The 16,912-nt window shown below is 41.1% G+C and overlaps 1 protein-coding gene and 1 long non-coding RNA gene across 22 annotated transcripts in view; both read right to left on the bottom strand.

The window, feature by feature from the left end:
- LOC125892659 (CD209 antigen-like protein E) overlaps positions 1–5,621 on the bottom strand; it is a 48,391-nt gene extending 42,770 nt beyond the window's left edge. For 16 of the 21 annotated variants that reach the window (XR_007449767.1, XR_007449766.1, XR_007449765.1 and 13 more), the window contains exons 1-3: positions 5,417–5,621; positions 3,977–4,045; positions 1,054–1,173 (exon numbers count right to left, since the gene is read on the bottom strand). Coding sequence is in view for 17 of the 21 variants with exons in the window: in XM_049582792.1 (XP_049438749.1) it covers positions 1,054–1,173; positions 3,977–4,045; positions 5,417–5,501 (274 nt within the window). In the remaining 4 variants the exon portion in view is untranslated. The remainder of the gene's footprint in view (positions 1–1,053; positions 1,174–3,976; positions 4,046–5,416) is intronic. The other 5 variants (XM_049582794.1, XM_049582796.1, XM_049582795.1 and 2 more) reach the window with 3 other exon arrangements.
- A 5,649-nt stretch (positions 5,622–11,270) lies between these two features.
- LOC125892666 (uncharacterized) lies at positions 11,271–12,756 on the bottom strand. Its single transcript, XR_007449770.1, has 3 exons — positions 12,600–12,756; positions 12,252–12,350; positions 11,271–12,106 (listed from the first exon to the last, which is right to left on the bottom strand). It is a non-coding gene; the product is annotated as an uncharacterized LOC125892666 (long non-coding RNA).
- Positions 12,757–16,912: the final 4,156 nt, after the last annotated feature.

The following is a 16,912-nucleotide window of genomic DNA, read 5'->3' as shown; positions in this document are numbered from 1 at the left end:
TGATAATGTAATGTTCTTTTTGTCAATTTGCCACTGTTTAAGCTATTTCCTGTCTCTGATTTCAGTTTTCCAGCCTTTTGGAACATTTCAGAAGATCCTTTGAAAAGACTAAAAACTTTTTTCTGACCTTCCCAGTGAGTCCTGTGACACTCAGACCAGAGCCATAAAAACAGTGAATGAAGAGGTTTTACATTAGAAATCAGTGTTTTTACAACACCGTTTGGCTCATTATGTGGGGGCTGCTATCCACGGTGATCAATGCAAAAACACAAATCGTCCTATCTAGAGCCAGTTTTTGGTCTGTCCATTCTGGGATACTGTAGAACCATAGCAGCGCAACATGGCGATCTCCATTGACGATATTCAGATATAAACAGCTCATTCTAAGGTAAGAAAAACACAACTATTCTTATTTTCAGGTGATTAAACACTAAAGAAAATATACTTATTATATCATATACTGTTTCTGCCAATATATTGCCCTAAATGCTAAACACTGGACCTTTAAGCTTTATTTCTGCAAGGGTTTTTCCATGTATGAAAAAACAGGGTAGGCCCATATGTTTCAACAAAACTGTGATTAACGTGTGGTTAGGTTTAGGCACAAAACCACTTGGTAATGGTTAGGAAAGGACCATGATCTGGCTTAAATGTCACTATCCCCAGGTGAAACAGAGACAGGTGGCTACAAAACACCCATGTTCAGTGTCTAAAAGGCTGCTGAAAACAGCAGTGAGTCTAAATCACTTTGGAAAGGTTGATATGATCCAAATAAAACGTGCAAATGTAACATATTTGTGGTTTGCAGAAACGTACAGTCACATGAACAAGAACCCTGTCGTGAATACCTTGCGGTCCGAGTACATTTCTACGCTGATTATTGTGTCCACAAAATTAATTAACAGAATTAGAAAACAATTACAGACAGATATGTATAGCAGGTTGAACAAACTGCTAACAGACAGTCTGATAATCAGATAATGGTTAAACATGAAAACATGTGTCATGTTGAAGTGTGAGTTAATGCATGGACTGCCTGTTTTGTGTACTTACTGTAGACACAGACTGCTATGATGCCCGCCAGCAAAATGACGGCAATGATTCCCAAACCACAAGCCAACCGTTTAAAGTGACGACGTCTGTTGTTTGCTCTCTTGTCCTCCAAGAATCCTGCTGAGATAAAACAAGTGTAAATATATTAGGGGTGACCCCGAATAGTCGATGATTCGGTGACTCGATTCGGAGAAGTCTGATTCGACTGCCAGTCTTTGCCGTCGAATCGTCGCAAAATGTGGTTATGAAACAAGACCGTACCATTCTGACTATATGGGGGTGCTCACTGCTGCTGAGCATCTTGATTTGACATAGAATGTATTTGTTTTCTAGTAATTCATGGTATGTAGCCTATTTTGATACAAACATCAGCCTAATTTCTGTTCATAAAAAAAAAATGAAAATGAGGCGTGCGTTTAATCAGTAGGCATCATCATTACTACACAAGAATAAATCACCCAGTTGCTCGATCCAAAAATAGCTGAGGTGAGTGAGTGCGCTGCAGGACCATCAGAGCAGCATCAGGCCTATGGTGATGGAAAGTTGAAGTCCACCTGATTGTCACACACCTGAGTGTGTGAAATTTGTTCTCCGCATTTGACCCATCCCCTGAGGGAGCGGTGCGCAGCAGCGGGCCGCACTCCGGAATCATGTGGTGTGGCGGAGCGCATAAACACACACTGTGGAGGAGGTATGTGCTCTCAAATCAAATTTTTCTGAAGGATTATTCGTTTACCGAAAGTGTCTTGAAACGAATTTCACTGCTGATTGTTTTCTTGATAGACTCTGATTATTTATTTGGATACTTTTTGTCTGACGTGGCCAAACGATTGAGAGCGGTGACGCACGGTCCGTGTGGATGAACTTATATGAAAGATAAAATGATAACCCTTTTACTTTTATTATTATTATTATTATCTTATTATGCCAACTGAAGAATTAAATTTGTTTATTTGGGTGTTTTAGCTCTTTTCTCTGGAGCGGAAACTGACGTAAATGAGCTCATTAATCAATGAGGGGGAAAACAACATGATTCGACGATTAGTCGGCTAAAGGAAAAATCTGTCAAATCAGATTCGACTTTGAAAATTCTTAGTCGGGGACATCCCTACATCACACACAAAGTTAATGTGTCATTTGATGTCAGTTTAACTTTTTTTTGTTATTTTTTTAGCATTTAATTCTATGTCATGAACATAAAAACACTGAGTACACATTTCACAGCATTTTCCTCAAATTCAAGTTAACTATAAATATAAATATATACTGTAGCAAGATTAGGTTTCTATATTGCTAGAATAAGGCAGAGAGATAAATTCTGAACCAGGAAGTGCTCTTTATTTCACCTCAGCACAACTCTATGTTAGACACTCTAATTTTCACACAGGCTTCAAGTTCCTGCGAATACGACGTCACTCATGGCGCAAAGTGTCTTTAACCACAACATTAACTGCAATCCAGTTGAACCGTTGTGAAATACATCAACATTCATCACAGTGTAACGTGAGTGATTAGAACACATTTAAACTTTTTCTGCTCATGGCCTTGAGCACATTGTCTCACGGCATCTCTTTCAAATTTAAAGCACTACGTCAGAAAAGTCTTTTTTTTGGTCTTCAACAGCAAACACACACGGTTTTGTTTAGGCAGCAGAGAATGTGATTTGGTTTAGAACAGGGTTTGGTTTTACATTCATAAAGGAGGTGAACACCAACCTCCTGGGTGAAAGCTGGTGGGTGCTGGACCCATCATCCATCACCCCTCCCACCCACCCTACCACCCTTTTTTCGTCAGTGTCTGATGCCGGAAGTCACTGACCAAGTGCCAGTATTTGATGAGACCTGGCTGGACTCCTAAACTAGTTTCCTTCTAGTGGTAGTAATATAAGTAGTAATAGCAGATAAAGTACTACTATAATTACTCCCTGTTGCAGAAATGAATGGTTTGTAAGTATCTTTCTATATAATGATGAAAACTCTGTGAGTGTGTCTGTTCTACATTTTTCTCCTCACTGACTTGGTCAATCCATGTGAAATTTGGCACAGTGGTAGAGGGTCATGGGAGGATGCCAATGAAGCAATATTACATCAATTGGCCAAAGGGGGGCGCTATAGCAACCCATTGAAATGTCAAACTTTGAATGGGCATATCTCATGCCCCGTATGTGGTAGAGACATGAAACTTTGCACAGAGATGCCTCTCCTCATGAGGAACACATTTGCCTCAGAACCCATAACTTCCACTTATATAGATTTTCCGCCATTTTGAATTTTTTGAAAAACATTTCAAATGGATCTCTTCCTAGGAAGTTTGAGCGATCTGCATGAAACTGGGTGAACATAATCTAGGGACCAATATCTAAAGTTCCCTCTTGGCAAAAGTTGGAAAACTTCCTAAAACTGAGCTTCTATAAGGCAATGAATATTGCGGAGGGCGTGGCTCATCACATAAAGGTGTAGAACATCTCAAGGGTTTCACCCATCACCACGCAACTTTGTAGGCATATGACCACACATAATCTGAGGGGACCCCTCCATTATTGACCCCATCAAACAAAATGGGGGCGCTAGAGAGCTCATTTCTTATCTAGGCCTAACCGCCATATGGATTTTTACTAAACTTGGTAGATATGTAGAACAGGACGCCTCAAGGTGACTGGAGAAATTTAACTCTAATTGGCAACTGGGTGGCGCTATAACAACAGAAAAATGCTTCAAAATGGCTAAAATGTGACCGATCGCTGTGGCTGCAATCGTACTATCAAATTCTCAAAACTCTGTCTGAATACATTGCTCTTCTTAATGGGTTCAGTTGACTATATTATCTGCAATTTCCTATGACCTGTATCCCAAACACACACCATGTGAAACTGTATGTAGGCAACTGTCCACTCAGTGGGTATGGACTAGTTTTTTTAACCTACCATCAGCAGCTTGATCAGTTGTTCCGTTCTGCACCTTCACTTCATCGTACACAGTTTCCTCCGTTTTACCTGTAAGGTCAAAGAACACAATCTCATGGTTAATTACTGCGTAGCGGTCAAGTCTTTTAAAGGGGTATACCATTATTTAAATAAAAATGTCTTGCCTATTGATGATTGCTTTTGTCCTAAAATTACAATCATTAAAACTGTCAGCTAAAACACAAGATGATGAAATTGTCTCACAGTTAGTAGATCATATATCAGCGAGGAAGCTTTGTCTTTTTTTAGGGAAAAGCTGAACAAATAACTATTCCAATACACATTTTCTGTTTTTACTGTAAGAGGCTGTGGTCAGGGTGGGTTACATACTGAAAGATGGCAAAACTAAACAAAAGACCGTCAGTTTAAACCCAACATGAGTTTAGGAAAAGCACTCTGAAAGTACATAACAGGGGACGCAGTCATTCTCAACATTGTACCATGTGCATTTAGATTAGAATTTTATGGGTTTTCCTGGTTTATTAGTAGCGAGCTGTTCTCTTGTTCTCTGGGTCATAAAAAACATTATTGCAAGTGTGTCAGGTTGCCGCAACATCGAGATCAGCTTACGAAACATTTCCACATATCATGCCTCTGATTCTTTCTCTGATACATCAACTTATTTTTACTTACAACAGATTTAGTTTAGTTGGAATTAATATTCTGATCATTTAATATACCGACTGTATTCAGTTAATCTGAAGTCACGTGCCTGGGCACTGTTTTAGATTCAGATTAAAATTGTACTTCACATAAGAAACATAGCCAAAGTACAGCCGTTCCTATTATACAAAGATGCTGAAAACGTATTCATGCTTTTATACAACACAGACTAGATCATTGCAATGCCTTATGAAACGGTCAGCTGAAAAGTTTGAATTCGCTCAAGAACTGTGTTGCCAGACTTTTAACCACAACAGGGAAGAGAGAGCAAATTACCCCAGTTTAAGCTCCTTGTGTCTTTAAAACAGATTTTAAGGTTCCTGTACTTGTTTTTCAAGCTCCTCATGGCTTAAGACTGGCCTACATTGCAGACTCTCATCAGATTGTCGTCTCTTCTACTGCAGGCTTTTTAAAGACACAATTATACGCACAAGAAAACAGGCAGCCTAAATTATCAACTACCCTTCCAGAAGCTGAAAGAGATGCTGGCTCAGTGAACATTTTTAACCGACAGATAAAAACGTAATTATTTAGCCTGGCTTTCAATTAACTTAATCCTTCCTATTATTATTTGATATTAATTCTCAAATTTTTGCAGTCCTTACCAGTATTTGTTCTTTTTGTTGAATCTTTATTGTAAAGCACACCCAGCTGCATCCCTTGTATGCAAAGCACTCTATAAATAACGTTAATATTATGTTCTATCCAATATTATAATAGAATAGGAACTTACGTTACCTTCAGATGGAGGATGTTTGTTAGCTTTGAATACAACTGAAGCGTAGTTAACCCCCTCCTGCTCTTCCGCCATCGCTGCAGCCATCCTGTTGGCTTCAGTGTGACTTGCAGACAGAGAAGTGCCGCTGATATCAAACCTAAGGGCACTAATAGGAGAACTGGTTGTTTCCTCTCTTCAGACGAGGCTGTCACTCACAGCCTTGAACGAGCGACTTCTGCTTTTGGCTTAGAAACTAATTTGCATCCATGACTGACAGAGTATGAACCTCCAAACCATATACAGTGTGTTCTTGTGTTATGGAAATATAAATTCTAACAAAAGGAAATATTACAAAGTGTGTGCACGCAGGACGAGGACTGCAAATATGTAACTTTGGACTTTGGATGTTTGCCAGGTGTCAGGCAACACAATTCATACTGACCCCATAATAACCAAATGATCTCACCCACAGTGAGCAGTTTTGACACTATGAAGCATCCTGTCTGTTGCAAATGGTGTTTACAGCCGCAACACGCACTCACACATTCTCACACTTTGACTGTGAGAATACTTGCAGTAACATTTTTGCCTTGCAGCAGGGGCGATTCTAGGATCAGAGGTTTAGGGGTGCTGAGCACCCAGAGAGCTGCCCGGCCAGGCAAGATAAATTTCACTGTTTTGTACATTTTAACTCAATGTCATTCCCACATTTGTGAAAGAAAAACACTTTTTGGGAAAGTCTGTGACTAAACCTTCAAATCTGATAAAGGTTATTTAAATGCTGAGCCACAGCAAAAGAGAAATGGATTGGAATCATAAAAGAAACATATCATAACCCTAATTTCTGGGGAGGATAACTCATTTCGATACAGCAGCTCCTCAACATACACATAAACAGTATGTATGTTTCTGGAGTAAACCAGCCCCCTATAGTGAGTACCAAAAATACCAAAAATGGACCTTGGACTTATTTTTTGGACTTTTATTTGAAATGCAATGCACAACATGTAACATTAACACATTAACAGTAATTGACTTTTTCAATGTTTGTCTCTGCCTTTTTCCTTCTTGTCTGTATTATATAATACAAATACATAAATAAAAATACACTTCAAAAAAGAAAAGTGCTTGAAATCTACAAAATAATAATAATAAATACACACAATAGGAGTTATAATGTTAATGGGCATCCAGTCAGTTAGCTAGTCAGTAGTTCCTTGTATTTTTGTTGTTAAAATATTACGTTGCAACCAAGTACTGTATGGTTTTGACACTTTTCTGGCTTGTTAAAAAGGGACATACAGTAAAAAAAAAAAATCTCTCAAATTTTAGGGGTGCTTCAGCACCCCCAAAAATGGGCTAGAAACGCCTATGCTTTGCAGCAATGTTCATACATATCATTTATATAATATAACATAGGAACAACCAACACCAAAGTTTGTGACTACCAACCCAACAATGGGGATGGTTGCCACAAGTGCACCACATGTATCACTGAACAGGCCCACACCCAAAGTGACAGGGCCCCCCGGGCTTTCACCTAAATATCACAGAATTAACACACCAACCAGGAAACACTCAACATGACCACAAAGAGATGCAAAGGACCTGCAAAGAGACACAAAAGTACTATAAAAAGTATTGTGTATATATATACTCTGACGTAGGCTCGGATGTTTCCAGTCACCTCTCTGTCAGCTCCTCTAAGCTTGTGTTAAATTTACGCTCTTATATCCAGTGTCTTTCAAGTTACTCTCAAAATGTGATATAATACATACCTTTATTTGAAAGTAATAAGTTACTTTTACAACATTACTCTCTGTGTAGAGTAGTAAGTTACTTATTAAACAACTTTTGTGTTACTTTCACCAAAATGAGCTCAGAAGAACTGATGCTGATCTGAAATAGATGAGGGTCATGTTTCACTGAAGCTCCAGATTACTACAGTTCAGATCTGACCCGTTCATGTGTTCACACACAGTGGTTATCACTTTGTACTAAAATCCACTGCTTATATAAATAATAGCGTGATGATATAGAACGATTGAACAGCCCAGACCTGTTACATAAATGAATATCCCTGGACACAGGGAGGGTCAGGCAGATGATCAAAGTCTAATAATTATGACATAAGAATAAATATTTGTGGGCCTACGGTAGTGTTAAAGCAAATGATGATCAATACTGTTGTGGAATTTTCTGTCTACATACAGTATATGTTTGGTGTTTATGAAAAGTTGAAAAAGATGCAGACATCCAGTGAGGCACATGTCAAACTTTTTCAGGACAATGACCCCTTGGCTGACAGAGACACAGAGCAGGGACCCCATACTACATATATTGTATAAAACTGAGATACATGTTAAACTGGTGGGTGGCACGGTTGTTTAGTGGTTAGCATTGTCGCCTCACAGCAGTTTGTGTGTTCTTCCTGTGTCAGCAGGTGCTCCAGCTTCCTCTCACAGTCCAAAGACATGCAGGTTAACTGGTGACTCTAAATTGTCCGTAGGTGTGAATGTGAGTGTGAATGGTTGTCTGTCTCTATCAATACGTTTACATGACACTTGAAAAAAATGAATTATTGCCTTAATCCGACTATAACTGGACAACTGAAGTGCATGTAAACGTGTTACTCTGACTAATATCGGAGTTCTCCAACTCCGATTAAGACACCCAGAAAATGCGATTGGAATTTGATTTTCTCCGGCATGTATACGCCTTAATTGGAAATAAACTAGACAATCCATGTGCGCATGCTCCACACCTCCTGCGCTGGCGTATGACCCCAGAACAGACAAGACATGCTATTGTTGTAGCCCTCCAACAGCATTCTTATCTGCCTCTCGAAATCACCATGACCACGAGGGATAGTGTGCACCTTATCTGCACAGTCAGTAACGTGTACATTACGTATGAGATGAACAAAGCTGTACGATTATCCATCTTGCTGTTGTTCGAAAAAGCCGGTCTGCCGCCTGACTCCAGTTGTTTATCATTAAGTGACGTAATAGGTCAACCGGAAAGGGGGCTGTATTAACCCGCTGAAACGGCGCATATCGCCACCTAGCGTTGAGAAGGAGGACACGTTCCCGTCAGTAATTTGATTTTCTCAGTTGCTTGTAAACTGGGACAAGGACAGAAGTCTGATTAGACGCCAAAATCGAATTTTGAGCATAGCTCGATTAAGCTGTGCATGTAAACGTACTGACTGTGTCAGCCCTGTGATAGTCTGGTGACCTGTCAAGCTGAGATAGGTTTCAGCGCCCCCGTGACCCCTAAATGGATAAGCAGTAATAGAAAATGAATAAATGAATGTTAAACTGGACCTAAAATAACAGGTTGTGTGGCCTAAAGTGCCATGTATATATCTACCGTTTTAAGGTACTTACAATACTAAGCTACTAAAATAATTATTGGCAGATATATACATTGATACATCATGTTTGTTTCTGAGGTTGATGGCATTTTAGAGTCTCAAAAAGTAACAAAGTGATTCGTGATGGATCATAAGGACGTAAGTGCACCTGAAATAATAATACAGCTAACTGGCCGATATGTTTCAGTAGTATGTAACTGTTAGCTAACCAGTTCACCTCGCGGGTACGGACAGGTGCCAGGATCTTCATGTGCATTTGTCTGACTACTGTTACTGCAGCTCTGATGTTGATCAGTGGGTCCGCCACTTTGGTCCTGTCTGAAATACTCATCAAGTATTGGATTGCCATGAACTTTGATACAGACATCCATGTTCCCCAGATGGTAACTTTGGTGATCCCCTGGCTTTCCCCCTAAGGTCATCATGAGGTGGACCTTTTGGATGTGTTGCCCATTCAATGGACTGCTATCAAAATTGGTTCAGATATTTATGGTCCCCAGGGGATGAATCCAAATAACTTGATGAGTCTCTAACTTTCTTTGCAGCCCAATCAGAGTGGTCAGTGAGATATCTCAAAATCTACTATAGGAATTGAGTCAAAAGTTGGTACAGATATTCACACTCCCCACAGGATGAATCATTGACGTGTATATGCTATACTTCTTTATATTACTTTCCATATTATAGTGGGCTGCTAGGTGTAAGATATTTTCTGAGACTAGATTTGTACCCTACTTAAACTATCTCGTGTGAACTTCTGTTGTCTTTTTTTATTGTGTGCACATTTTGCCTGTCTGTTCCTCCTTTCAGTCGAAAAAGGAAAGAGAAGTCACATTATATTGTGTCATATTATCAGGGTATAACACATGTTAACACAGTAAAACTGAGTCTGCACTTGCTGTATGTCATAGAACATGGGGATGATTGACTTGTTTCACTGAGGCTTCAGCAGTCAGCTTTGGGTCAGAATATAAATAAAGAGAATGGGAGTGAATTACAATTGTGCAACTATTGAAAAGGTCCTTAATAAAATACAATAAACAAATGCTTTATATGTGAAAACATTCTGTTGACCGTAATCCATTTGAGCGTAACAAAAAAGTTCCCACTGTGACACAACTGATTTTGAAATGCTAAAGGGAAGTGTTTATTAATAAAACACACAACCATCTCTAGGGTTTACAGAGGATGGTCCCAAAAAGAGAAAATATCCAGTGAGCCAAAATGCCTTGTTGATGCCAGAGGTCAGAGGAGAATGGCCAGACTGGTTCAAGACGATAGAAAGGCAACAGGAAGTCAAATAAGCACTGGTTCCAACCAAGGTGTGCAGAAGAGCATCTCTGAAGCAACAACACCTTGTCCAACCTTGAAGCAGATGGGCTACAGCAGCAGAAGACCACACCAGGTGCCACTCCTGTCAGCTAACAACAGGAAACTGAGGCTACAATTCACACGGGTTTTCTCACCAAAACTGGACAATAGAAGATTGGAAAAACCACATTCAGATGGAAGCATGGATCCATCCTGCCTTGTATCAACGCTTCAGGCTGCTGCTGCTGGTGGTGTAATGGTGTGGGGGAGATTTTCTTAGTACCAACTGAGCATGGTTTAAACACCACAGCCTACCTGAGTATTGTTGCTGAGCGTGTCCATCCCTTTATGACCACAGTGTACCCATCTTCTGATGGCTACTTCCAGCAGGATAACGCACCATGTCACAAAGCTCACATCATCTCAAACATGACAATGAGTTCACTGTACTCCAATGGCCTCCACAGTCACCAGATCTCAGTCCAGTAGAGCACCTTTGGGATGTGCTGGAACGGGAGATTCTCATCATGGATGTGCAGCCGACAAATCTGCAGCAACTGTGTGATGTCATCATGTCAATATGGACCAAAATCTCTGAGGAATGTTTCCAGCACCTTGTTGAATCCATGACACCAAGAATTAAGTTAGCTAGAGGGCAAAAGGGGTCCAACCCGGTACTAGTAAGGTGTATCTAATAAAGTGGCTGCTGAGTGTACGTACTTTTCACTTGTAAACCACCAGCCTGTTGCGTTATCTGTAGATCGTCCTCAGATTATTTACTTAACACGTTTGTGGCCCGAAACATCACTCCATGATGATGGAATAAATGGACCTAAAAAGGGAGCTGAAGTGTGCGGACTTTTCTTTGTTTGTTTAGTTTAATTCTTTTAGTCCAGCACCTTCTTCATTTTTTGGATGTGCGCGACTGCTCTTTTTATATCCAGCATGAAATCTGACACAGAGCGCACCAAATATTTTCTACTTTTAATTTGTGTCTGAAGTGGTGAGAGTTTGTTGAACTGTGAATGTTTTGCACAAGTTTAACCACTGGCATCAAAACAGGAAGTGCAAAATCTTTAAGTCTGCTGATCTGCTTCATCATTCTTGGTCAACAACTAACCACTGAATGTATTGATTTGCTCATTATTGTTCACATTTAAGTCCTGACACCAATATTTCTGGGGTTGCTGCAGAGCTTAAATGATTGGACAATTCAGTGGTTGATCATATTGTGTATTTATTGAGTATGGATTTGCAGTCATGCAGTCATTTGCAGCTTTACATTTTGAAAATGTGCTTATTCTTAATGAGTTACAAATTGGGTGCGAAAGAAGATACATTTTCTGAAGCTGTAGGTGGATTTAGGGTGAGACCAGTGGGTATGTTGATGGTACCAGGAGGTTAGGGGGCGAAACCAGAGGGTTTGTAGTTGGCACAAGAGGGTTTCAGTGGGTTAGGGGGTGTAACCAGGGGGTTGGGGGGTGAAACCAATGGGTTTGGGGATGGAACCAGGGGGTGTTTTGCTGGAACCTGTGGGTTTGGGGGTGGAACCAGGAGGCTTAGGTGTAGAACCAGTGGGCTGAGGGGTGAAACCAATGGGTTTGGGAGTGGAACCAGGGGGTATTTTGCTGGAACCAGTGGATAAAGGGTGGGACCAGTGGGTATGTTGATGGTACCAGGAGGTTAGGGGGCGGAACTAGAGGGTTTGTAGGTGGCACAAGAGGGTTTCAGTGGGTTTGGGGGTGGAACCAGGGGGTTTAGGTGTAGAACCAGTGGGCTGGGGAGTGGAACCAGTGGGTTTGGGGATGGAACCAGTGGGTATTTTGCTGGAACCAGTGGGCTGGGGGGTGGAACCAGTGGGTTTGGGGATGGAACCAGGGGGTTTAGGTGTAGAACCAGTGGGCTGGGGGGTGGAACCAGTGGGTTTGGGGGTGGAACCAGTGGGTTTGGTGCCATCTTCACCAGCCTGGCCGCTGTTACATAAGTCCGTCTCACAGCACTGTATGGGACTAATCTGTCTGGCCTGCAATACAGGATGGGGAAAAAAGTCAGTTTCAACAATAATAAAAGCAATAAAAGCCACCAGGCATTTAGTACAGTAATATAGCCGTAAGCTTGATAGATAATTGATTTAAATACTGAACATTAGTTGTGGAAGAACAACTCACCGTCCACTTCTACAGTGGCACATCGGTCAAAGCTGGGAGGACAAGTTAGTGCATTTGTGCAGGTTTCACCTGAACACTGGTGGCATCTCAATCCAACTGCTATAAAAGCAGAGGATAGTGTCATAAATGGTTTAAGATATTTCAGATGTAATGCTAATTGTTTTAAACACTTTCACAAAGAGAAATGAGAGAAAACACAGCAAGTTTCCCTGAAAACAACAGGAAACAGAAATTATTACGCAACAGTCTGGATGCATTGCAAATGGTGTTTTGAAATCGGAAAAAAAAATCCATCATTTTTATTATTACATTATAAGCCAAAGCACATAAATCATAAGCTGTTCTCACCTGCAGACAGAGTCATGAAAAGGATCAGAGCTCCAAAGAAGTTCATCATGAACGAAGAGAAAATCAGACTTTTAATCATGTGAGAGGTGAACTGGAGGGAAGATGAAAACTCTTTTAAAGCTCCTCCTTTAAAGTCCGTCCCCTCAGTCCTCTTTTAAACCCACAGCTGCATTTCCTCACAAAGCCTTTTCCCTAAGTGATCACATTATCCCAGAGAAACAGCCATGTAGACTATGTAGTGCTCGGAGTAGAGAAGCACCTCACGTCATCTCTTTTTCATCATCTTTTTTCCCCATTGTCCAGTCAGATATTTTGAGAGGTGGGCCTTCTGTGGTGGTCATGACAAGTTTACAGTTGATGAACAATGGAGGAGAAACTGGTGGTAGTGGTTGTTGGAGAGCTGTAGGGCCCGACGATAGACAGCAGGTTGTCAAACTGCCCCTGAGTCATCCTAAATATGTCTGGAAACATCCATGATGGAGGAGAAGCTCCTGGACCAACTGGTGGTACTCCCCATGATCCAGCCTCTCTTCTCACAGATCTCCCTTTCCCTGTGCCATCTGTAACAGAATCACATGAAGGAGAGTAAGGTCGACCCTACCTGACACTTCAGGCCTCAGTTACATATTGAAGTGGAATCTATCAACAGTACAGTTTTTGAGGGACCCCAGCCCCTCTACTTACTGCGATAAACTGACACATTCCCTTGCTAGCTAATGTTAGCACATCTGTATTCATTTATCAGAATTATATCCACGTACCACTGTTCTGGTGTCGCATGTCCTCCTCTTCTTGTTTTTTCTTTCGTCTCTGGTGACCAGAAAGGTTTGCTTGATTCATCACACTGATGATTCCACATAACGGTGTATGTATGACACTAACAGGTGACTAGCTGACTGTCCCAACAGTATTCAGCTGACATACGGTAGCTAGGAGAGGCTCCACTTAGGTGGGGTTTGTAGCAGTGATGGTTCACTGTATGCTGCCTTCATTGGAGGTTTACGGGGTTTATATGTCAAAATATTCCAATATGAGTGGGCATCAGGGGCCTCTTTCCCCACATATTTCTGGTGGGCTCCAAACATTAGCCTGGTTTACCTCTCCTGACGGTGCGCCCCTATAAAAATGTCACTTAAAGGATAACTTCAGTATTTTCCAACCTGGGCCCTATTTCCCTATGTGTATGTGCGTATGATTCATAGGTACAACTCGTTGGTTCAGTATTGAGCGAGGCGGATGCAGCCGGGAGCCGCGAAACGAGCTAAAACGGTAACGGGGGCAAATGCGTCCTGTATAAGTTTGCGCATTAAAAGTGCTTTTTTTCGCCACTGACCGGTTCAGATCGCCAGTGTTATCTCTGTAAATAGCATACTAAACGTTTCCCTTACCCTTCACTTCCTCTGGGCTGTGTGACGTCATCTTGCAAGAGCTTTGCTTGTTGCCGGAAGAAAGCAGAGGAGCCATGCTGAGCGCCGCTCAGAGTGGCGCTGGTTGTCCCGGAGTACAGCTGAGAGTTTTACCGCATCGATTGAAAACAATGGTTCGTGTTTGTGCTTATCCGAATTGCAAGAACAGGATGTCGCGCAACACCCCGTACAGCTTTCATAGGCTGCCTTTGTTGGATGGCTAGATGCTGAAGTTGTGGCTAGTTGTGCTACAAATGGATGCTAACACTCCTGTCCAGACACTGCGCCTTGCAGACCATCGGGTCTGCAGTGCTCACTTCTCCAAAGATGACTACTGCCAGCCGAAGAAGAGAAGACATCCAATCCCGAAACACCTCTTCCTCAAGAAAACAGCCGCCCCACGAGTAGAGAGAGCTACAGACACAGTGGAGCAAAGCTCTCGCGACATGACGTCACACACAGCCCAGAGGTAAGGGAAACGCTGAGTATGCTATTTACAGAGATAACACTGGCGATCTGAACCAGTCAGTGGTGGAAAAAAGCAGTTTTAATGTGCAAACTTATACAGGACGCATTTGCCCCTGTTACCATTTTAGCTCGTTTCGCGGCTGCCGGCTGCATCCGCCTCCCTCAATACTGAACCAATTTTAGAATGAGTTGTACCTATGAATCATACACACACATACACATGGGGAAATAGGGCCCAGGTTGAAAAATACCGAAGTTATCCTTTAAAACAAAGTCCAATTTACAGTGTTTGTAGCATACATCTCCTTTTTTTTCCAGCTAGATTTTATATTTAGTAGACCTGGGGCCGTGTTCACAAAGCTTGCTCCTATGAAATTTTAAGAAAACTCTTATTTATTTATTTATTTATTTATTTGTAGTTATTTACAAAGCATCTTAGACCTTAAGAGAGCTCCTAAGGTGAAAAGCTGTTAGGGAGTATAGGGAGGAGGACTTTAAAGAGTTTCTTAATCAGAGGAGAGGTTGGAGAAATATTCTTCGAAGTAAATTAAACGCCACAGATCAGACTGTGCAGGGATTGTATGTGTGCTTGATCTCATGAGGGATACACACACATTTACCGCCTAACACAATTCATCTGTCACTGCTTCTCCTGTTGAGGGTCACAGGGGGGCTGCAGCCTATCACAGCTGACACTGGGCGAGAAGCAGGGTACATCCTGGACAGGCTGTCAGACTTGTAGGGCTGACGAGCTCACATTCACACCTATGGCCAATTTAGAGTCACCAATCAACCTGCATGTCTCTCCTCTGCTTAAGAAACCCTTAAACCTCCTAAAAGTCCTCCTCCCTGCTCCCAAGAGCTTTTCACCTTCGGAGCCCCCTTAATGTCTAAGATTCTCTTTGAATAACTTTCGTCTTTACCAGGACCTAGTCTTAACTTTAAGGGGGATTTCTGAGAAAATGTCACAACCCTAAGATTTTTCTTAGAATGTCATTACTAGGAGCAGCTCTTTGTTTGAGGAAGTTTTGTAAATAAGGCCCTTGAAACATTAATTCCTCAGTGCGGTTGCTGCTGACGATCACTGAAAAATGTGACAGATAAAATGAATACATCATTTTCAGTTTGGTTAGACTAACACTGGAGCGTCTGCGCCTCTTACGTACAGTACAGCTAATGAATGTTTCTGGTTGGCTGCTGCAAACATTTTCATATTCAAACTTAGTATAAGCCTCTATCATTTTATACAGTATTTTCAATTGTCATCTAAATGTCAAACCACTGAACAGCGAATAGAGCATCACCGGAGTTATACTGCTTTATGATAAAACAAAAAAGGGAACTCCTAACTTTATGAGAGATAGGTAGAGGAAGTTTCCAGACTGGTATTTCACTGAGGCACATTCAGATATAATCAGCAGCTCAGCAGCAAGTCTTCCTAAAGTCATGTTAGCTGCTAAATGTGTTATGACAGATCTGAAGGTTTCAGATCAGTTTGCTCACAACTATTTGGCTTCCTTGAAACTAAATATTTTAATCTCTCCCTCTCTGAACAACTGATGTAACTCACGCATTAAAAACACAAGTAATAAAGCAACATCAGATCACTGCTGCGTTGTGTAGCTTTTATTTAACATTTAATCTGATGCCTTGTCAGTCAGTGGTGTCACCTTGTCATACTGGGTTAACAGTAGGCTGTTGTAGTATTGAGAGATGCCCACTAGATGGAGATAAAGGGGCCAAGCTGTTCCCAGCATCACTGAGTCTCACACTTAACAGTGTAATGCCTGTAAAACATATGAGACTGTTCATGAAGGTTTTATCATTATCACTGTGCAGATACATTTCCAGCTGATACTGTGAGTTGTGCCCAGTCTGCTGGGTGTTGGTTGTTTATAAGGTTTTGGAATTCAACTTATCAACTGAATTTTCTATTAAAAAAAAAAAAAGTTTCCAAAAATGCAGAACAGTTGAAATCTTTCGAAATTAATGTAGACAGAATTTCCTTGTGCAGTCTGGTGTGCAGCTCATGAGCTTCATGACCTCAAGTTACAAGAAAAATGTTTGCTTCCTTTTTTAACACTTTATGTAATCAGTTCTGTGTCAGGCTGAACTTTCATACCATATGATTATAAAAAAAAATCCATCTTTATCCATGTTGGTTTTGTCATGTTAGAGCAGAAGATCATTTTTCTTCATTTCATTAATTTTTACCATATGTTTATAAAGTCACTGTTACTTTATTTTTTCTGCCACCGAACGGAACTTTCAGCAAGAAGATGTTTGAAACTTTGAAGTTGTGTAAATTGTTAGTAAATGGTTACTTTTCTCAATTAGATGGTCAGTTTCACTTGTCCCCCTTTTTTCCCCCTCGGGTCTCCTCCAAAAGAACTCTCAGGCAACAGCTCATTCAGACTGCTGCTGCTGTAGACCTAACAA

This window comes from Epinephelus fuscoguttatus, linkage group LG8 (assembly GCF_011397635.1).
Source record: "Epinephelus fuscoguttatus linkage group LG8, E.fuscoguttatus.final_Chr_v1".
Taxonomy (NCBI): Eukaryota; Metazoa; Chordata; class Actinopteri; order Perciformes; family Serranidae; genus Epinephelus; species Epinephelus fuscoguttatus.
This window is presented reverse-complemented; position numbering and strand designations above follow the sequence as displayed.